The sequence below is a fragment of the Prunus mume genome, linkage group LG6 (genome assembly GCF_029339155.1).
Source record: "Prunus mume cultivar Tortuosa linkage group LG6, ASM2933915v1, whole genome shotgun sequence".
Taxonomy (NCBI): domain Eukaryota; kingdom Viridiplantae; phylum Streptophyta; class Magnoliopsida; order Rosales; family Rosaceae; genus Prunus; species Prunus mume.
In genome coordinates, this window is record NC_142703.1 from 12,471,489 (window position 1) to 12,494,813 (window position 23,325).

The 23,325-nt window shown below is 34.6% G+C and overlaps 2 protein-coding genes and 1 pseudogene across 3 annotated transcripts; all 3 read left to right on the forward strand.

Moving 5' to 3' along the window:
- Window positions 1-10,842: 10,842 nt before the first annotated feature.
- On the forward strand, window positions 10,843-11,310 carry LOC107881336 (toll/interleukin-1 receptor-like protein). The gene has a single exon (XM_016794932.2). It carries the CDS (start codon window positions 10,843-10,845, stop codon window positions 11,308-11,310), a length of 468 nt encoding a protein of 155 aa, XP_016650418.2.
- Window positions 11,311-12,127: 817 nt separating this feature from the next.
- On the forward strand, window positions 12,128-14,236 carry LOC107881479 (TMV resistance protein N-like). The gene is given in 3 exon segments (XM_089054047.1): window positions 12,128-12,959; window positions 13,054-14,065; window positions 14,067-14,236. Coding segments are annotated over 3 exon segments (1,674 nt in total). The 5' UTR covers window positions 12,128-12,381; the 3' UTR covers window positions 14,151-14,236.
- On the forward strand, window positions 14,236-16,071 carry LOC148916106 (disease resistance protein RPS4B-like; annotated as a pseudogene). Its single transcript, XR_016128123.1, has 3 exons — window positions 14,236-14,564; window positions 14,658-15,808; window positions 15,949-16,071. The product of XR_016128123.1 is annotated as a disease resistance protein RPS4B-like (transcript).
- The last annotated feature ends 7,254 nt before the right edge of the window (window positions 16,072-23,325 follow it).

A 23,325-nucleotide genomic window follows, 5' to 3' on the forward strand; every position in this document is an offset into this window, starting at 1 on the left:
CTTTTTTCTATGCTTGGTTTCTTTGGTGTGTGTGTAGCAATTTAAGTGATGTCCTTTTCCTTAGGCCACATATCTCACTATACGTACACGTCAGTGGATTACTCGCACTGAGAAGAGTTGCTTCTTTCATGTTCACATGGCTTGCGTTGGAAAAGCATACCAACAAAAGCTTGAGTTCTCTGCAATGTCTGCATCACAAGCCTCTTTCTCTCATGATGTTTTATTTGAAATATAAAGCATAATTAATTCATTGTGCCACGCGTCTGCGACTTAAAATTCGGTCTCGGACCCTAAACTCTGTAATATTTATTCCTACTAAAATAAGTTGTTCTAACTTTCTAGTTGTGGTCATTATTAATAGAAATTACAAAATAAGAGCGACAGACACATAATTGTATACAACTTGCTATAAACAAAAAGAACTACTAATCAGTCGTGCATAAATAATTACGAGAGAGAAAGGGATATCTATAGACCACAATGTTTGTGGTTGGATTATAGCTAGTTTCCAGGCCCACTGATGCACTACATAAACTGCATTTTGTAGAAGGAAACCACCAAATCTTAGACCATTGTATTAATGTCTCCGTCATTCGCCAACATTGATGGTTCCATAATGGTTTTATGACAAATTTGTGAGCATGGCATCATGAAAGCAATGCAGTCGCAGCTGTATAGTGGATCTTGAATGGATCGGCATCAATTCTATATGCAGAATTGAACTCTCAAGGCTGAGTCATTCTGGGAAAATTACAAGCCTCTTAAAACCACAAATATTAGACAACTATTGGCAGATGGAATATATTGTTACTTAGTGTTAATAAAATTGACAGAAGTATAATATATGAGATGTCAGTGTCAAGATTTTAATCTCTGGTGTGGGAAGTCTAAACAAATAGGGTAGGCCGGCCATTCATCCCCGCACTCTAAGTGTGGAAATGTGAATAGACTATCCATGAGAGAAGAAACTTGTATCACATGTAGAGTCGGGCTATAATATGAATTTGTGCTCAATACAGACGCCTACAAATATACCGCAGTTGAAAAGTCATCATAGCTCATTGAGTATCACATTTACCACTACTACAAAATAACCCTTGCGCGACCAAAGTCACTTTGTGCGACGAATAAAATTATTTGTCGCTCAAAGTCACTTAGTGCGACAAAACTCAAAACTTTGTCGCTAAAAACCTTGAGCGACAAAAAATAATTCGTCGCTCAAAGTGACTTTGCGCGACGAAAAAAAAAATTCGTCGTGCAAAGTCACTTTGCCCAACGGAAAAAAATTCGTCGCGCAAAGCTACTTTGAGCGACGAAACAACAAAACTTCGTCGCGCAAAGTCCTTATAAAATAAAAAAATTATTTTTTAAAATCTTTGTTAGAAAAATATATTATTGTTGTTTGGATTGGGTTTTTGTTTGAAAATATATTTTTTAAATTGGCAATCGAATTAGTTCATTGTATTCATATAGGGTCAAAGAGTGTAGCTATAAAAAATCATCAAAATCGGAGTTAAAATAACCGTTAAATCGTTACTTTTCATTTATAACTGTCGAAAAGTTATGTCCCATTACTTGATCTCTGAATGTTTATTTTTTCCGATTTTTGGCATATATGATCTCGAAGTATAAACAAACAAGTTTGACGGTTGGATCATTCAAACTAGTTTCGTAGAATGCGTATGCCATCAAAACAATATATTCACTAACAATTAATAGTTTATTTATACTTTTGTTAAATATAACATAAGATTTTGTGGTATCCACTAGTGTAAATATTCTAAATTGAAGATCAAATTCAGTCATTGTATTCATATAGGGTACAAGAGTGTAGCGGTAAAAAATCATCAAAATCGGAGTTAAAATAACCGTTAAATTATGATTTTTCATTTATAACTGTCGAAAAGTTTTGTCCCGTTACTTGATCTCTGAATGTTTATTTTTTCCGATTTTTGGCGTATATGATCTGAAAGTATAAACAAACAGGTTTGACGGTTGGATCGTTCAAAATAGTTTCGTAGAATGCGTATGCCATCAAAATAATATATTCACTAACAATTAACAGTTTATTTATACTTTTGTTAAATATAACATAAGATTTTGTGGTATCCACTAGTGTAAATATTTTAAATTGACGATCGAATTAGTTCATTGTATTCATATAAGGTCAAGGAGTGTAGCTGTAAAAAATCATTAAAATCGGAGTTAAAATAACCGTTAAATCGTGATTTTTCATTTAGAACCGTTAAATTTTTTGTCCCGTTACTGGGTCTCCGAATGTTTGTTTCTTGCGATTTTTGGGGTATACGATCTTGAAGTATATACAAACAAGTCTGACGGTTGGATCGTTGAATGATGTGTGTATATATATATTTATTTACTTATTAAGTAGCTTTAAATTTATTTATTTTGTACGTATAACACTTAAGAAATTGGTATATACATTTATTAAGTAGCTTTAACCTTATTTATATTTTAAATCGTAAAAAAATAAATTTATTTTTTATTATTCATAACAATTATTTTTATAAATATCGTGCTACAAACCAATTTTTCGTCTCTCAAAAGTTTGCGCGACCAACAATTCGTCGCGCAAAACTCTAAAAATTTGGGCGGTACCAAAAATGGGACGCGAGATTTTTTTAAAAATTTTAGACTTTATGACCAATATTTTGTGTCACCCAAAACTTTGCGCGACCAATATATATTTTTCGTCGCGCAAAATTTGGCGGTACCAAAAATAGGACGCGAGATTTTTTATATAATTTTTTAGACTTTGTGCGACCAATATGTATTTTTGTCGCAAAATGGGACGCGGATTTTTTTTTTTGACTTTGCGCGACCAATATACTAATATTCGTTGTGCAAAACTTTGCGCAACTAATACTCCAATTTTTTTCGTCGCGCAAAACTTTGCTCGACCAACAACATCGTTCGTCGCGCAAAGTGATACCGTTTTTAAAATGAAAATAACTCCACCATTTTCTCAATGTTTTCTCTACTCTTACCTCTCCTCTCTCTTTCCCTCTCCCCAAATCCCACCATTTCTCTCACACTCACTCCTCTTACTTAATCTCTCATCATCTCTCTCTTCACTATCTCTCACTCTCACTCACTCTCTCATCTCTCTTTTCACTATCTCTCACTCTCACTCACTCTCTCATCTCTCTATCACTATCTTCTCTAATTCTCTCACACTCACTTCTCTCTCTCATTCTCACTCACTCTCAATCTTGCCAAAAGGTAGATTCTCTCCAAATTTTAAATTTTTTTTTCATTAATATGTGTTTTTGGAGTTAGTTTTGAGTTTGTGTGGGGTTTGGGGTTGAGTAAAGGGGAGGGATTGGAGTTTGGGTTGGATTTGTTGTATAACAATTTTAGGGGAGATTATCCCTTTTATTTATTTATTGTACTTTGTTAATTTATGTGTACATTTTGAATATTATATATATATTTATTGGATAATTTGATCACTATTTTTCATATGTAATTTTATTTTGAATATGTCAATTTAAATTAAAGTAATTAAATTAAATTTAAAAAGTAAAAATTTGAATAAATCAATATAATTAAATAAATATCAATTTAAATTAAAGTAACGAAAAAAATCATACAATTAAATTAAATTTAAAAAGTAAAAATTCGAAATCATTAATATAATTAAATTAATATTAAAGAAATAATAAAACAAAATGTCAAAAACCAAAATATTTCGTCGCGCAAATAATTAATATAATTAAATTAATATTTCGTCACTCAAAAATTCGAAATAATTAATATAAAACCAAAAGTCAAAAACCAAAATATTTTTTAAAATTTTTTCGCAAAAAACTTTGCGCGACAAATATTTTTCGTCGCCAAAGTCTCTTTGCGCGATTTAATGAAAAACTTCGCGCAAAGTCTTTCGGGCGATCTTTGGGCGACGGAATCATGGCGACAAAGTTTCTGTCAAGCCAAAATTTGTGCGACTACAATGTATTTTGCGCGACGAAATTCTCTTTGTCGTGAAAAGTGTAAAATGTAGTAGTGTACCCCATCAAACACACCATCTGAGTTGTTTTTACCATTCATATTTAGTACGTGTATATAATTTCTCATAGTTTATTGCAAAGATATTTTAAAGTAGAGAGATATATTGGAAAAAAGATCGATCTCCACTGATGCCCACTTGTTGAATTTGTTGGAAAAAGCAGGGCACCAGATGGTGATTTTTTCGCACTAAATTTGACAAGGGTTATGTAATAGTTCATACTTTGGTTCATTCATGTGGAGGACAATGTCAAGAGAGGTACGTGTCTTAGCGTCTAATCACCTTTAGGACAATTAGTTAAGAATTAATACTTAACAGAAGCTTCTTTATGGTCGCCTAATTGGAATCCCAATAAGCTTTTACTTTTCCTATCTATTTCTTTTATCATTATTATTTTCTCTATTTTACTTCTTCTGCGACTCACAAGAAGTCTATGCAATCAAATAAAAATAATGACTTATTTGTAAGCATATGTATAAAATATTCTTACAAATAAGTCACTATTTATAAATGATGTAACTTATGAAGTAAATAAATGATTTAATTAGTTTTATAAATATTATTTTAAAAGGCTAATTATAAAGATATCTTATTCAATTTTCGTCTTATAATATTGTAAAAATCATGAAATTCAAGATGTTGAATATTATCTTATAATTGGCTTTATCCAATATTATATTACATTATTGAGATCCTCGAATCGCACCAATATTTCAATCAAAAGTAAAGTGAAAAAGAAAAAAAGGCATATGAAATACCTTTAAATTTGCAAAAACAGAAGAAATATTGCAAAAAGAAATGTGAGATACCCGTGGTCCACGTCCATTGCACCAATGCTAGTCTTGTTCCCTATTGTGCGTCACAATCATGACGTCACTATGATGATGTCGCAAACCTGGTCACCTTGAGGCATGCTTCATCAACGACGTTCGAGTTTTCAACCTTCGCAGACAAAAGCGCGTCCTGGTTATAAGAGTATCCACAGTTGGGAGGTGTAAATTTAAGGTTGTAAAATCACTTTTACATCCCTTTTACACATCCGAGGGATGTAAATATGTTTTTTGCTCTAGTGGTGGGATGTAAATTTGGGGGTGTAGCCGTAGGTCTCAGCCTTTTATGTTGACTTTTCTTCATTTTTATTTTCTTTTCTCGAGTAGGTCCCGCTTGTAAGAGAAGTAAAAATATATGTAAATATACGTTTTATTTTACATCCTTTTACATCTCCCTATTAGAAACGATTCCGGTGACTTGGGGTGTATATTTAACATACACCCCTCACTGTGGATGCTCTAAGGAGAAGAAAATCTTCAGTAAACTTTTTCTGACTTTTATGAAATGGTGTCATAATATTTACGCATTTGTCTCTTTGTTCATATGACATAATTACGCGAATGAAAATATAGAAGACAAGCAATTACGAGACAGGTTCACAAACATTTTTTCTTCGTAGTTTAGGTAGGCGAGAAGAAAGACACGTCTGATCTTAGAATTTCCAGAACATTTAATTCCAACAATTTTGTATCAAAATTGATTAAAATATGAATAAAAATTAAAAAAAAACTAAAAAATTAAAATTAAACTCTCTCCCCCTCTATCCCGATTTCAACTCCTCCTAAACTTAATTTCTTTTTTGTTGGTTTTTTATTTTATTGTTATTTTAAAGATATGATTTTATATTCATTTTTTTTGTTTTAATATAAAAATACCATTTTGCCCCTACATTTAACAGAAAAAGTTAACAGAATTGACGGCAAGACCATTTGTCCAAACAAAACTAAAATTAAAGGACCATGGAAACCATTTTGGAAATTAATGTACTCAAATGCAAATCGGGTCAAAGTTCATGGACTAATAAAACGATTAACCCAAAATATGATATATTTGTTACGTCCAAAATTGTAAACTCTTGCTTGCTGCCCTAGCTAGCATATGTAGTTTTGTTTTGGTTTTGCAATGTTTAAAGAAAGTGATTGATATTTGTAGTGAAATGTTTCCACTTAGTCAAGCAGAATGCACAACATCTATGTCTCAAAAATCTAATTGCGGTTTCTTAATCCGCCCAACAATTTGGTATGTGAAATAATCTGATTGGGCAATCTCCACATTATCCACTTCATTCTCCGCCTGGGCCTACATAAGGTTGTAAAATCTGAACAAAGAATGAACATTGGATTTTCTTAAAGAGAGAGCCCAAGGCCTAGCAGGGAAAACAAACAAGAATAGCTAGGGACAAAGCTCGATAGATGAAAAGGTTATTGACTGGAATAGCTAACTATATGCTTGTCACTAGCATTTGCATGGCAGCTCTACACCGTATGGCTACTCGTACGACTAGGAATCTGATGACTCTAGGACTCCTTAAAGCAAAGAAAACTTAAGAGTTTCTGTTCCCATGATTTTATCTCTACACGAATACCATAATTTGAAAAGCACAACATTTGCTAAGTTAAAGTATTTTACGTCTTGAGAGGAGTATAATTTTCATAATAGGCTTTGTTATTTCAGTGTAGAGATCAAATTGTATGGGTGTAAATTAAAAAGCCCACTAAGTTAATTGACAAATAATGGGTGTGATCCATTTACTGGTACAGAGTCTTATAGTGGCCCAATTTCCAAACTTAAACTCCATAGCTAGGAGGATCTCCTTGATTGGTAGCATCAAAGCAATTGTGTATTATATTATAAGTCTTAAGGAGTCAAGCAATGCTGTTTCGGCTTTAATTTCTCAAGGAGATTATGTGTCATATGCTTGGTAGATTATGTGTCAATTTCTCAAGGGCTCAACTTAAAGTTTTATAAGTGGCATCTAGATTTTTGGTAGGATCATGGTGGACCAACATGGCAACATATATTATTAACATGTTTGATTTTGATGCTACTAATTTATGATGATAACGTTTGGTGGGTTTAAAAGTTGATGTGCTGATTTTTTTTGTTTTGGTCTAATAGTTTAGTTTAGTTTGGGCACTCTCCAAACTGGTAAGCAATGTAAATTATGTAAATTTGGTTTGAGCAGTTTTTCGACCACCCATATCTCAAAAATTTAGACAGCGCATGATGGAGCTTGAGACATCTCATTCCGATTGTTGGACTTAGATAATTGCAAATTAAAATAAAATAAATAAATAAAGGTTGTAAGTCGAATCTTCTTTCCTCAATTAACATAGAAATAAATTACTAAAACTAAAATAAGCACTTTGTCCACAACCTGGACCAACCTTAGTTGTCTTAGAGAATAGGCCAGTGTATTTTTTATTTTGTTCGGAATCGAGTTTTATTAAATAAAAGGTCAAAGTTAGATTACATCAAAATGAACTCAAATAATTAAGTTCACATAAAATGCAATACAAACAAACATAGAACTCACTACATATAAAACTAACAAAATACGCATAAAGCATACATAACGGCATTAAGAGCCCACACAATGGCAAAAAGCCTACAAAAGGCAAAAGCCCACAAAACACAACACAATATTAGGAAACCCTAACACCAATAACAGGTATGTGCCGCATAATCCAATAGCCACAAGCTGCGCCACCAAAGCAAGCCGACAACCACCAAAGAGAAACCAATAACCAACAGAAAATGGTAATGAACAAACACCCAAGCTACACCAATAGGCCAGTGTATTTAGCTAACCCCAAAAGAAAATTTCAATAGACCTTACAAAAACCCAATATACAATGCATCGACCTTTCAAACAAAGAATAAAAAAATAAAATTCATATAATTCAGAAGCAAAAGTTTGTGCTGCCACTCCCATTATCCCATATGCCGGCCCTTTTCTTTCTTTCGATGTGTGAATGCTTTAATTTTTGCCCACCGTTCACTTCTCTTTTTCCATCTCTGATTGTTCCCTGGGTTTTGTCAGTGCTTTTCTTAGTCGAGATCAAGAAAGAGTTGGATGGCTTGAAAGTTCGAATGCTTGGACAATTCCCCTCTACTTCTACTTTTTCTTTTTTTCCTTTTCGTAATTTCCATTGTTTTTCCATTCTGCTTTTAGTACAATTGCTAAAATATAATATAGCCATGAGCTCTACCACTCTTTTCTAGATCTCATCTCATCCTTGAATTGATCCTCAGGTGCAAAGTTTTCTAAATTTCTTTCTTAATATTTGTTGATAAGGCGATTAATATCTCGGCAGATTCTTTCTTGATCTGGAGGGTACTATCTCTAATTTTTTAGCGCACTTTCTCTCATGCACACACTCTGTTTGTTTAACTCATTACAAAGGAAACTCAATAAAGGACCAATGATTATTTTTAAAAATCAGTTTAATAAATTAACCTAGTTACATAGGTTAACCTAGCAGCATACACCTTAGCGCGACCCCAAAAAAACAAAGAAGAAGCAGCATATAGGAAATCATGCTCTACTTGACAAAAAAAATAAATAAATAAATAAATAAAGAACAGTTTATTAAATATCAACCGAGGAAGAACAAGAAGGTAAAATCCACAAGACTGTTGCTTATATTTTCTATTGAAAAAGATATGGTTTAAAAAGTGGATTATGTAAAGTTAATTGATACTTTGACATCGAAAAATGCAAGACAAATAATGTTTTGATGTATTTTATAAAGTTGTTATGTGAATTACATTTCGTTTGTTTATTTTTTACATTACAATTGTGACTTTGGGGTTCATATGAATTATTTTTTTCCCTAAGTACAGCTGCTTTGTTAAGCTCAATTTTCTGAGTCGACGGACTTGGTTGAGAGAGAGTTGTTCTTCCATGGGGCACTTGGCAGGTCCACCTCAATGGCTTGTCGGCCACGTCTAGGATATTGTAATTTATATATCCCATTTTCTTTTGTTTTGAATGCGTGCATGATGCATGATGCATGACAGTTTCTTGGCCGAACGTGCTTGGGCTATTAAGTTCTTCTCTACCTTTTTTCAAGCTTTGATGATTTTGCTGGATTGTTTTGCAACTTTGTGTGCATATAGTCAAGTCTGAACTAGTACAATTGTGTTGCCTGTGGGGTCAAAAGAAGATGGTCATTGCTCACATCTCATTTTTTAAATAAAAACTAGGATACATTTTTATTTTATTATCCTAAGTTCCTAAATTTCGGCTTTTACTTAAAAATAGTGGAAAAAAAAGAAGAGAATACAAAAGCAAAAGTTTGTAAATCATGCTGCAACCTACATATTTCCTCTCTACTTTTATTTATTTATTATCGTTATATATTCAGATCCGAATCTTTTATTTGGATTTTCTCTGCTATGATCTGTTTAACTTTTCCTCTATTTAGATATACCCACATTATAATAACAATATGTTTACGATAATTTACATACTAGGAATCCGACAGACCAATCAAAGTGCATTATAAAATGCCTTTAGTTCTCTTTTTCTTTTTTTTAATTTTATTTTTTGGTACTTTTATTTTGCTGTTGAAATTCAATTTGGACTTTTGTTTTCTTCTCCCGCGGAGCTCCACTGAAATAGAGTATTTCTTTTCTTTTTGTATGGAGCACATTTGACGGTGGAAGACTAGAAGTCTGCCACTAGAAAATTTCCTTGCATTAGGATTTGGTTTTCTTCGAAGCTTCTTCCCATAGAGAATTAGTGTTGTTGGTCATTGTGTACGGAAACCTCCCCGACAAATTCCAACTCAAAAGCGAAGGTTTGTATGTAAAACAATGTTCTCTATTTTTGCTAATTTGAAATATTTTATTTTTTTTTCTCTTTTTTTTTTCTTCCTCTTTCTCTTGCAAATCAAATATATTAAAAAGAAAAATAGAAATTCAACCCTACCAACCTTCCAAAGTAGCTAAGGATAAAAGGATAGGGAGTCTGCTGGAGATGCTTAGTAATTAGATTAGATAGAGGGGAAAAAAAGAGAGGCAGAAATGAAATTAATAATATCTAATATAGTTTACTTGCAAGTTATCCGTGGCATTGGCGCAACCATGGAACAATCCGATTTCCTTGTGCTCCACAAACTCGACATGAGCTCCCTCCACTCTCCTAAATTCCACACAAATCAACATCTTGCATTGGAGCTCGATTAAGTTAATTATCGTCCCATTCGTTTACAGAGAGAGAAGTATGCCACATGCTTCTCCAAAGTGGATTAGGATTTTCACTAACAGTGTTTGGACCCGACCCGACCCATAAACAAGGTTCCCATTAATCCAACTTGGAATAATTCCACTATTGGGTTGGCCCGACTTCTGAGTAAAACCCAATAAGCCTTCAGTTCTCCCAAGTACCAAAAAAATTAGAAAGGAATTTGTTTTTTTTTTTTTTTCTATTAATGCAAATAAATTTGTTGATTCCCTTTCGACATTTGATTATAATGCGGATATTCAATATGGATTTCTTTTTCTTTTTTGCTTTCATGGGGCACACTTCACGCGGGAGGAATAGAATCCTCCATCCAGTAGGAAACTCTACTTCACTTTACTTTTTTATCAAGCCTCCTTCACTTTACTTTTTTATCTTTTAATCTCTATAGATTTTCCTCCATCGTTTGTGCTTTTTTACCTTCAAAAGCAAAAGTTTGTAGGTAAGCGTGTAAGGTGGGTCCCATTTGCCCTTTCCTTTCTTCAGTGAATGAACGCTAGAATTTTTGTTCATGTACAGTGCTTGCCTAATTATTTCACTTGTCTTTTTCCTGGATCGTTTTGTAGCAATTGTTTTGTAAAGCAACTGCTTTCTACTCTCCTTCTTTCTAAACTGCTTAATTAAACACTCAGGTCCATCACCTACAATATCAGATTATCTTTCTTCTTCAAGTTTTCATCTCAAGTATCAGATTGCTTTAATTTTAGCTCCTGGTGCATTCAGAGAAACAGATATGGACTCCACTTCTTCTGTTGCTGCTGTTGATACTGATATCCCCCCTCTTCAAGAAAAGTACGATGTGTTTCTTAGTTTCAGAGGTCCGAACACACACGATGCTTTTACCAGCCATCTTCACAAGGCTTTACTTGGGAAGAACATTGACACTTACATAGATAACAGACTTGAGAAAGGAGATGACATTGGACCTACCCTTCTAGAAGCAACCGAGAAATCGAAACTTGCACTAGTCATTTTCTCAAAAGACTGTGCTTCTTCCACATGGTGTTTGAAAGAACTTGTGCATATACTAGGATGCAAGAAAAGAAATAAACAAATTGTTATACCCATTTTTTATCGCAGAGATCCATCACATGTACGAAAACAACAGGGAACTTATGCACTTGAAGATCGTCCACTTAAGAGCAGTAAGGATGAGGTGGCCAACTGGAGGGTTACTTTACCTTCGTGGGAGGTAATCTAGTCACTTGGAGAAGTAAAAAACAAAATGTGGTTTCTCGGTCTAGTGCAAACGCAGAGTATCGAGGAATGGCTCACGGAGTTTGTGAACTACTGTGGATCAGAAGACTATTGACAATTGGGTTTTAAGCCAGGAAAACCAATGGAGTTACATTGTGATAACAAGTCAGCCATTGACATTGCCCATAATCCAGTTCAACATGATCGAATCAAACATATTGAAGTGGATAGACACATTTTATCAAAGAGAAGATTGAGAAGAAGATCATCCGCCTACCATTCGTAAAATCAGAAAATTAATTGGCAAATATCTTAACAAAAACTGTTTGTGGCAGAGTATTTCATGACTCACTTACCAAGTTGGATATTGGTGACATATATGCACCAACTTGAGGAGGAGTGTTGACGTGAGTCTCCTAATTAATCAAGGAAATTTATTTACTTGATTAATTAATGGATTTACTTTCCCATTTTATTTAGTTGACAAATCTTTGTATAATTAGGAGATATTATCATAATTGATTACTGTATCTATTTGCTTGTAAAGCACTCATGTAACCTCCTGTATATACCTCCTTATGGAGAAGAATATAATTCAACTTAATATATTCAAACCATATTCATATTTTAGCAAATAGTAACAGTCATTGTCTTGCCCTTGCCCTTTGCCATGGAAAATGGATCGAAGTGGGTCCATTGTGCTGCCACTCCTAGGTTTAGGGTATTTGTGCCCTTTCCTTTCTTCAGTGTATTTGTGCTGCCACTCCCATGTGCCTTTTCCTTTCTTCAGTGTATGAGTGCTCGAATTTCCTTCTTTTTCGTGGATCGAATTTCCTTCTTTTTCTTAGTCAAGTCACGTCAACTAGAACAATTGCTTTTCTCTTTTTCTTTGGTAACAATTAGAGCAATTGCTTTATATTCTCTTTCTTTCGAAACTGCTTAATTGGATCCTCAGGTGCAACTTAATTAAACCCATCCATCATCTACAATATCATATTATCTTTCTTCTTCAAGTTGTCATCTCAAATATCAAATTTGCTTTAATTATAGCTCTAGTGCATTCAGAGAAACAGATATGGACTCTATTGACTTCTTTCAAGTTTTCATCATAATCATCATACTCATCATGACTCTGTTCTACATCTACTTCAGATCATTAACATCTACTTCTTCTTCTGCTGCTGCTGCTGCTGATACTGATATCCCCCATCTTCAAGAAAAGTATGATGTGTTTATTAGTTTCAGAGGTGAGGACACACGTGATACTTTTACTAGCCATCTTCACGCGGCTTTGCGTCGGAAGAACATTGAGACCTACATAGATAACAGACTTGAGAAAGGAGACGACATTAGACCTACCCTTGTAGAAGCAATTGAGAAATCGAAAATTGCACTAGTCATTTTCTCAACAGACTATGCTTCTTCCACATGGTGTTTGAAAGAACTTGTGCACATACTTGGATGCAAGAAAAGCCATGGACAGATTGTTATACCCATTTTTTATCGCATAGATCCATCAGATGTACGAAAACAGCAGGGAACTTATGCACTTAAGAAACGTTTTAAGGGCAGTAGGGATGAGGTGGCCAACTGGAAGGCTGCTTTGGAGGAAGCAGCCAATATTTATGGGTTTCATGATTCAAGCAAAACAAGGTATACTAAATCTCTATCTTGTATCAGTTTCTACTTGTTAATATCATTTGATGCGTACTTACTATTGTTTGTCTTTCATAATGATATTTGACAGGAGGACAGAGGCCGATTTTGTTGAGAAAGTTGTTCAAGATGTTTTGACCAAATTGAATCATGAATCGTCAAATGATTTAAGAGGCCTAGTTGGAATTGAAAGCAAAATTGAGAAAATTGAGTCGTTATTATGCTTGGATTCACCAGGTGTTTGTTGTATGGGTATTTGGGGCATGGGTGGTATTGGCAAGACCACCCTTGTTGAGGCTGTATTTCACAGGCACTCCTCTAAATTTGAAGCTTATTGTTTTCTTGCAAATGTTAGGGAGAAATCAGAACAAACGGGTGGATTAAATCAGTTGCTAAATGAACTTGTTCGTGAGATATTAAAGGATAAAGATATAAACATCGGCACTCTGTCTATAGGACCAACTTCTATTCGAGATAGGCTCATGCGTACAAAGGCGCTCATTGTTCTTGATGATGTGAATGCTTCAAACCAACTAGAAGTTCTTGTTGGTGACCATGATCGGTTTCGCGACGGAAGTCGAATCATTATAACTGCTAGAGATAAAGGAGTACTTGAGCAAAAAGTTGACAATGATAAGATATACAAGGTTGAGGGATTACGGTCGGATGAAGCTCTTCAGCTTTTTCATTCCCATGCTTTGAGAAATAAGTCTCCAACAAAAGATTATAATAAGTTTTCAAGAAAGGTGATAGATTATAGTAAGGGCATTCCCTTAGCTCTTAAAGTTATGGGGTCCTTATTCCTTGGTTGCAAGAGAAAACAAGAGTGGAAAGATCAAATGAACAAATTGAAACGATTTCCAAGCGAAGAAATCAATAAAGTGTTGAGAGTAAGTTACGATGGATTAGAAGAAAATGAGAAGGAGATATTTCTTGATATAGCATGTTTTCATAAAGGCAATAACTCAAATTATGTAAAAGTGTTATTAGATAGTCATGGTTTCTGTGGGGAAATCGGAATCAAAGTTCTCATTGATAGGTCTCTCATTTCAATTTCAAAACGCAAGTCCATAGAGATGCATGATTTGGTGCAAGAAATGGGTAGGGCAATTGTTCGCGAACAATGTATTGAAGAACCCGGAAAACGCAGTAGGTTGTTCAGTGCAGAGGATGTCTATCAAGTATTGACAAATAACCAGGTACGTAATTTATGTTATATTCACATTTACAATAAACAAGTTACAAATGTAATTTTGATTAAACATTTTGTATATTAGTTCACCTTTATACTTTGCTCTCGATTATCAGATAGCTGCAACTGTTCCAGCCATATCCTTTAACTGTTCTAAGATTGAAAAGCGAAACTTGAATCATGCAAACTTTGAAAAGATGTGTCAACTGAGATGGCTACATGTCTGGCATTCTAAGTTTTCCAAGAAGTGCACATTAATGGTTTCTCTTGATCTTCCCAATTCTCTTAGTTATCTTCATTGGCACAAATATCCTTCAAAATCTTTACCATCAAAATTTTCTCCTGTAAATCTTGTTGAGCTTCATCTGCCGTCCAGCCAGGTTGGGGCGCAACTTTGGACTAAAGACCAGGTATACATGATTATTTTAGTTCTTGTATAACATGTGCCCTAGAAAGTAATAATCTACAAGCTAAGTTATAAATTCTTGTTTAATTTGTTACAGACTCCTTTGAACTTAAAATGGATCAGTCTTCGTGAATGCGAACGTCTAACTGAAGTCCCAGATCTCTCTCGGAGTGTAAAAATTAAGCATATAGATCTGTTTGGCTGTGAATGTTTGGTTGAAATTCCTTCGTATTTTCAACATCTTGGCAACCTTACTTATCTTAACCTTGGGGGCTGCAAAAATCTCAAAAATCTTCCCGAGATGCCATGCAGTCTTGAATTCTTAAATTTATCTCGGACATCAATAGAGGAATTACCTTCATCAGTTTGGTCTCACAAAAAAATATCACACTTAGATATTAGATATTGTGAACACCTTACGAGTCTTCCAAGCAACACTTGTAAGCTGAAACTCTCGAGTTTGCTTAGTCTACATGGCTGCTATTCTCTTTGCGAGTTGTGGGAGCTTCCCAGGAATACAACAGTGCTAAAATTGTCTAATATATCAATAAGAGAATTGAGGAATACATCAATAGAGTTTGTCGTTGGTATCACTGCAATTACACTGTGTAATTGCAAAAACCTTGTGAGTCTCCCAACAAACATTTGGAAGTTGAAATCTCTAAAGAGCCTTGATCTCAGTTTGTGCTCCAAATTTCAAAACTTCCCGGAAATCTCGGAGGCTATGGAACATCTAAATTTTCTAAATTTAACAGGTACAGCAGTTAAAGAGCTACCCCCATCAATTGGAAATCTAGTTGCGCTTCGAGAATTAGATCTCCACAAGTGCAAGAACCTTGAGGTTATCCCTGATGACCTCTTTTGCATAACCTCATTACAAAAGCTAAATCTGAGTTGCACCAAAATTAAGAGTTTACCTGCAAGCATCAAACAAGCTGCACGGTTGTCTTACCTGTGCCTCATCGGTTGCAAGAGCCTTGAATCTTTACCAGAGCTCCCCAATTGCTGCAATGTCTTGAAGCACATGGTTGCACGTCACTGAAGACAGTGTCAAGTTCAAGCACGGCACTCACACCAGGTTGGAAAGAATATATATTATCTCGTGTGTTGAAAGTTATATTTTCTGATTGCCCAAGGTTGGATCATAATGCACGAAGCAACATAATGGCTGATGTACGACTCAGAATTATGTGAATGGCAACTGCGTCGTCAAAGTTATAAAAAGAAAAAAAAAGAAACAAGTATATGGTTCATATCATTTCTATGATGATTTTTTTGAGCTTTCTCTCTCTCTCTCTCACGCACACACTGTCTGTCTAACTCACTTCTGTTGAAGAAGTTGCTCCTTTTTTTTCACGACTTTAATAGCTATGATATCAATTGTACAGGATTCTTTCGGCGCCATTAGATGTTCTGGGAATGAAATTCCTAATTGGTTCATCCATAAAAGTGAGGGATATGTTTGTTGTATGGCAAAAGATGCTGAGATCATAAAGGAGAGGGCTTTGTAGATCAAGCGTTATGAATGTTTATTTTTAAGTTCAATTTATTAATATTATTATTATTTATTGTTTTGAGGTGCAATATCATTTTTATTTGAAGTGTTTGGAAGACTTGTGACTGAGGATGCCCATGGTGCTTTTGAGTTGCAAGATAAGTTCATGTCATCCTCATCCTCCTTTTATGTATTTTCTCGCTATCATGACTTTGGTTTTTTAAAATAAGAGTGGCAAAAATGAAAGCGTGCCCAGTGGACATGAGAAAAGCTGTGATACGCCGTTGTTTCGGAGTCGGACTCTCCTTTTGGCTTTTACAGAGAAAGAAGCGATTGAGACAATGGATGTAGATCCGAATGATGCCGCGTCATTTCTTCAATGTCAGTGTTTGGACCCGACCGGAACATGAACAGGGTTCCTGTCAATCCTCCCTACTTGGAGCAATTCCCCTATTGAGCACAGCCCAATAAGCCATACTGTTCTCCCTCCCGTGTACCAAAAGAATTTGAAAAGGCAATTGCAAACAAATTTGAACTCCACCAAATTTTTTCCTTTCTCGAAGTCCATGTTTTTTTAGATAATACTTTTACTCACTACGATGAGTAATGAACATCATCATCATATTAAATAAAGGTAAATGAATGTAATTTAATCTACATAATACATAAATCTAAAAAATTAAATTCATAACCTGGAACCCGGGAAATTAGCTGATAAAAATACTTTTACTTACTACCGAGAGTCAATTCGCCAAAATACCTATATAATCCATTTATTAAACGGGTCATGTTCAAAAAACTTGAAATTTCTGCCCCCGCAAACTCAGAAGTTTTATCTCCACACTCTCGTATCATAATTTGAAAAGTACAACATTTGCTAGCTCAAGTATTTTAGAACATCTTTAAGAGGAGTATAATTGTCATAATGGTTTTTGTTATTCGGGTGTAGAGATCAAATTTTATGGATGTGAAATAGAAGCCCACTAAGCTAATGGATAGATAAATAGGATGGAGCGAATTGCGATCAATTCCTGGTACACAGTGCTTTGTTGTGCTCAATTTTCCAACTTGAACTCCATAGCTAGGCCTAGGATCTCCTTCTGATTGGTAACAACATCATAGCAATATTGTGTGTAATTTATCAAGGGCTCAACTCAAAAGTGTTAAAAGTGACATCTAGATTTTTGGTAGGATCATGTTGTAGAACAAAATGGCAACATATATTGACATTTGTGATTTGATGCTACTAATTTATGATGATAAAGTTTTGGTGGGTTTAAAAGTTCAGTGCTCAATCATACTCTTTGAAAGAAGGCCATATTAACTAGAACAAGTCCAGCTCACCACTTCATGTGTTCCTCCACATGACCGACATATTGGAAATGTTAATGCCAATAGTCGCATAAATGCATCATACCCTACAGCAACAACATGATCATCATCTTCTTGTACTAGGTATACGCGTACGACCACAAACACTTTTTTTTTATTTTTTAATACAAGTAATATATGGGAAGGGGGAAATTGAATCTAGAACCTCGGGTACAATATAGAGATAAATACTATTAACCACTTGAGCTACAAGTCCTTTGCTGACCAACTACAAACTTTCTTAAAAGCTTTTTTTTTTTTTTTTTTTTTCCTATGCTTGGTTTCTATGGTGTGTGTAGCAATTTAAGTGATGTCCTTTTCCTTAAGCCACATTGTATACAACTCACTATATGTACACGTCAGTGAATTACTCGAACAAACGAGAAGAGTTGCTTCTTTCATGTGTCACATGGCATGCTTTTGGAAAAGCATGCCAACAAAAGCTTGAGTTCTCTGCATCACAAGCCTCTTTCTCTCATGATGTTTTATTTGAAATATAAAGCATAATTAATTCCTTGTGCCACGTGTCTGCGACTTAAAATTCGGTCTCAGATCTTAAACTTTGTAATATTAATAGAAATTATAAGATAAGAGTCATAGACATATAATTTTATACAACCGATTATAAACAAAAAGAACTACTAATCAATCGTACATGAATAATTGCGAAAGAGAAAGGGTATCTATAGACCACAATGTTTGTGGTTGGATTATAGCTAGTTTCCAGGCCCACTCATGCACTACATAAACTGCATTTTGTAGAAGGAAACCACCAAATCTTAGAGCATTGTATTAATGTCTTCGTGATTCGCCAACATTGATGGTTCCATAATGGTTTTGTTTGGGTCTGGTTGAAATTTGACAGGGTCAAGCTCGAGATTCGATAATTAAACTAATAGTGAGCCCAAGCTATATTTCAGTGGGCCTAATCAATAAGGTCATATAGAAGCTCAATCATAAATGTGGCAAAATATCTACATGTGTTGGAATACATCAATCTGGCCAAACACATTAATATGGCCAAGAGCACAAAAGTGGTCAAGAGCCTATATGTAGCCGAAAGTGTAGATACTATTGAATAACTTAAAAGCGGCTGAATACATAAAATCAGGCAAGGCTTAATAAGGAGAGAGATAATTTGTAGGAGGATTTTCTCATATGTTACAATTCAAATATAGAAGGAATAATGCCAACTTGGTGGTCAATCGAAGTTATTGTAGAAGAGCTCAAGATGGAAGGAAAATAAAATCAAATATTATTATTCACATTAAATCACATGTATGAGACAAGGGATTTAAGACATTTTGCAGCAGTTATGATTGATTTAAAGGCAATTGACGACCGACCAAATTGAGACGCACCGAAACCCCTATAAATACCAAGTTTATGGAAGAGAGAAAGGACCCTCGACACAACACACAACTTGTCATTTTACATTCTCTTTAATTTCTATCCTAGGATTAGCATAATGTAGCCATAGCCTAGTTCTTATTTTTTTTGCTCTTTCCGTAGATTTCAATTATGCCTTTACATTATTGTTCTTGTTTTTCAATTCTATTTTAATTACAATAACTTCAGTTCATGTTATCTTTACTGTTCTTCGTAATCTAGTTTACTTTTTCGCCTTTTACTTTACACACTCGCATTTCAATTATTTAATTTACGCAATTTACATTACGCAGTCGTCTTTACATTCTTTATTCTAAGCACTTTAAATTAAGCACTCGTCTTTAAATTATTTATTTTACGCACTTTACTTTCCGCACTTATCTTTCAATTATATTTAAATTCAAGCACCTTTTACTTTACGCACGTGTTCTTCGCTTCATTACATTTCACCTTCAATCTTCATCTTCACCCACTCCACATCATTTGGTTGCTCACATAAAGCCTTGACTCCTAGGTAGTGAAAGAACCTAGCCCGTGAGGAGGTTCTTTGCTCGGCTGAATAATCGTTTGATTAAAGTCAGATTTCAGACGCATCATCTACTCACATTCCATTCAAGCCTAATTCGTGGCTTGATGGTGGCACACCCCGCACTCAATTAAAGAAGGACCAAAAACTCCTTCAATCAGCGTACCCGGCCGAAAAGAGGGAAACAGGTTTTATGACAAATTTGTGAACATGACATGATGAAAGCAATGCAATCGCAGCTGTATCGTGGATCTTGAATGGATTGGCATCAATTTAATATGCAAAAGAGTAAAAGATATTTGATGAATTGCACTCTCAAGGCTGAGTCATTCTGGGAAAATTACAAGTCTCTTAAAACCACAAATATATGCAAACCATCTCTATTATGACAACTATTGGCAGATGGAATATATTGTTACTTAGTGTTAATAAAATTGACTGAAGTATAATATATGAGATGTCATAATAGTTTCTATTATTCGAGTGTAGAGATCAAATTTTATGGATGTCAAGCTAACGGATAGATAAATAGGATGGAACGAATTGTGATCCGTACACAGTGCTTTGTTGTGCCCAATTTTCCAACTTGAACTCCATAGCTACGCCTAGGATCTCCTTTTGATTGGTAACATCATCAAAGCAATATTGTGTATAATTTCTCAAGGGCTCAACTCAAAAGTGTTATAAGTGACATCTAGATTTTTGGTAGGATCATGTTGTGGAACAAAATGGAAACATATATTGACATTTGTGATTTGATGCTACTAATTTAAAAGTTCAGTGCCCAATCATACTCTTTGAAAGAAGGACATATTACCAGAACAAGTCCAGCTCACCACTTCATGTGTTCCTCCACATGACTTACATATTGGAAATGTTAATGCCAATAGTCACATAATTGCAGCATACCCTACAGCAACAACATGATCATCATCTTCTTGTGCTAGGTGTACGCTTACGACCACACACTCTCTCTCTTTTTTTCTTTTTTTATATAATACAAGTAATATATGAGGAAGGGAAAATTGAGCCTAGGGACTTCGGGTACAATACAGAGGCAAATACTATTAACTACTTGAGCTACAAGAAACTTACCAACCAGAGACCGCAAACTTTGTTATAAGCTTCTTTCTCTTTTTTCTATGCTTGGTTTGTTTGATGTGTGTAGCAATTTAAGTGATGTCCTTTTTCTTTGGCCACATTGTATACAACTCACTATATGTACACGTCAGTGGATTACTCGCACTGAGAAGAGTTGCTTCTTTCATGTTCAGATGGCTTGCGTTTGGAAAAGCATACCAACAAAAGCTTGAGTTCTCTGCATCACAAGTCTCTCTCTCATGATGTTTTATTTGAAATATAAAGCATAATTAATTCATTGTGCCACGCGTCTGCGACTTAAAATTCAATCTCGGGCCCTAAACTCTGTAATATTCCTACTGAAATAAGTTGTTCTAACTTTCTAGTTGTGGTCGTTATTAATATAAATGACAAGATACAAGCGATAGACACATAATTGTATACAACCAGTTACAAACGAAAAGAACTACTAATCAGTCGTACATAAATAATTACGAGAGAGAAAGGGATATCTATAGACTATAATGTTTGTGGTTGGATTATAGCTAGTTTCCAGGCCCGCTCATGCACTACATAAACTGCATTTTGTAGAAGGAAACCACCAAATCTTAGACCATTGTATTAATGTCTCCGTCATTCGCCAACATTGATGGTTCCATAATGGTTTTATGACAAAGTTGTGAACAGGACATCATGAAAGCAATGCAGTCGCAGCTGTATCGTGGATCTTGAATGGATTGGCATCAATTTTATATGCAGAAGAGTAAAAGATATTTGCTGAATTGAACTCTCAAGGCTGAGTCATTCTGGGAAAATTACAGCCTCTTAAAACCACAAATATATGCAAACCATCTCTATTATGTGACAACTATGGCAGATGGAATATATTGTTACTTAGTGTTAATAAAATTGACAGAAGTATAATACATGAGATGTCAGTGTCAAGATTTTAATCTCTGGTGTGGGAAGTCTAAGGCCGGCCATTCATCCCCGCACTCTGAGTGTGGCGTGGAAATGTGAATAGACTATCCATGAGAGAAAATACTTGTGCTCAATACAGACGCCTACAAATATACCGCAGTCGAAAAGTCATCGTAGCTCATTGAGTATCACATTTACTCCATCAAACACACACCATCTGAGTGGTTTTTGTTACCATTCATATTTAGTACGTGTATATAATTTCTCATAGTTTATTGCAAAGATATTTTAAAGTAGAGAGATATATTGGAAAAAAGATCGATCTCCACTGATGCCCACTTGTTGAATTTGTTGGAAAAAGCAGGGCACCAGATGGTGATTTTTTCGCACTAAATTTGACAAGGGTTATGTAATAGTTCATACTTTGGTTCATTCATGTGGAGGACAATGTCAAGAGAGGTACGTGTCCTAGTGTCTAATCACCTTTAGGACTATTAGTTAAGAATTAATACTTAACAGAAGCTTCTTTATGGTCGCCTAATTGGAATCCCAATAAGCTTTCACTTTTTCTATCTATTTTTTTTATCATTATTATTTTCTCTATTTTGCTTCTTCTGTGACTCACAAGAAGTCTATGCAATCAAATAAAAATAATGACTTATTTGTAAGCATACGTATAAAATATTCTTACAAATAAAAGTCACTATTTATAAATGATGTGACTTATGAAGTAAATAAATGATTTAATTAGTTTTATAAATATTATTTTAAAAGGCTAATTATAAAGATATCTTATTCAATTTTCGTCTTATAATATTGTAAAAATCATGAAATTCAAGATGTTGAATCATGAATATTATCTTATAATTGGCTTTATCCAATATTATATTACATTATTGAGATCCTCGAATCGCACCAATATTTCAATCAAAAGTAAAGTGAAAAAGAAAAAAAGGCATATGAAATACCTTTAAATTTGCAAAAACAGAAGAAAAATTGCAAAAAGAAATGTGAGATACCCGTGGTCCATGTCCATCGCACCAATGCTAGTCTTGTTCCCTATTGTGCGTCACAATCATGACGTCACTATGATGATGTCGCAAACCTGGTCACCATGAGGCATGCTTCATCAACGACGTTCGAGTTTTCAACCTTTGCAGACAAAAGCGCGTCCTGGTTATAAGGGGAAGAAAATCTTCAGTAAACTTTTTCTGACTTTTATGAAATTGTGTCATAATATTTACGCATTTGTCTCTTTCTTCATGTGATATAATTACGCGAATGAAAATATAAAAGACAAAAGCAATTACGAGACAGGTTCACAAACATTTTTTCTTCGTAGTTTAGGTAGGCGAAACACGTCTGATCTTAGAATTTCCAGAACGTTTAATTTCAATAATAAAATCATTTAATCACTTACTATGTGTTAAATGAGTTGGCAGGGGTTCGAAATTCGTTAGAAGACTTTGTGATCGAGATAAGTTGAATTTCGAGCGGGAATTAATCCTACCTTTGGTATGAGAACACCTCGTAATATTTCTAGTTAAGGACAAACCGAATCTCGAGTGAGAATTAATCTCACCCTTTAAGTGTAAAGATACCTCGTAATATTTACCCCAAAAAAAAAAAGAAGTTGGAGGGCTTTTTTTTTGGGGCATATATCAATTTGTGGTTGCGTATGACGATTTGATTTTATATGCTTGTGAACAAGACACGAGACACTTTACAGTCATGGACGTCACACCCCACTGACATGTGCTTTTGATATATTATTTTCTCAAAAGAAATATAACTGTATGATATGATATGATATTATTTAGAACTAAAATAATAGCTTTCAAAAGAAAATTTATAAAATTATTTTAATCAAGTCTTTGTATATTTACCTAAAACTCCTCATCACAAAAGTAGAATTGACCCATCAGAATCCACCTTATCAGCCTCTATTTTGGCTTGTTTGGAAGCACCCCACCTATATATATG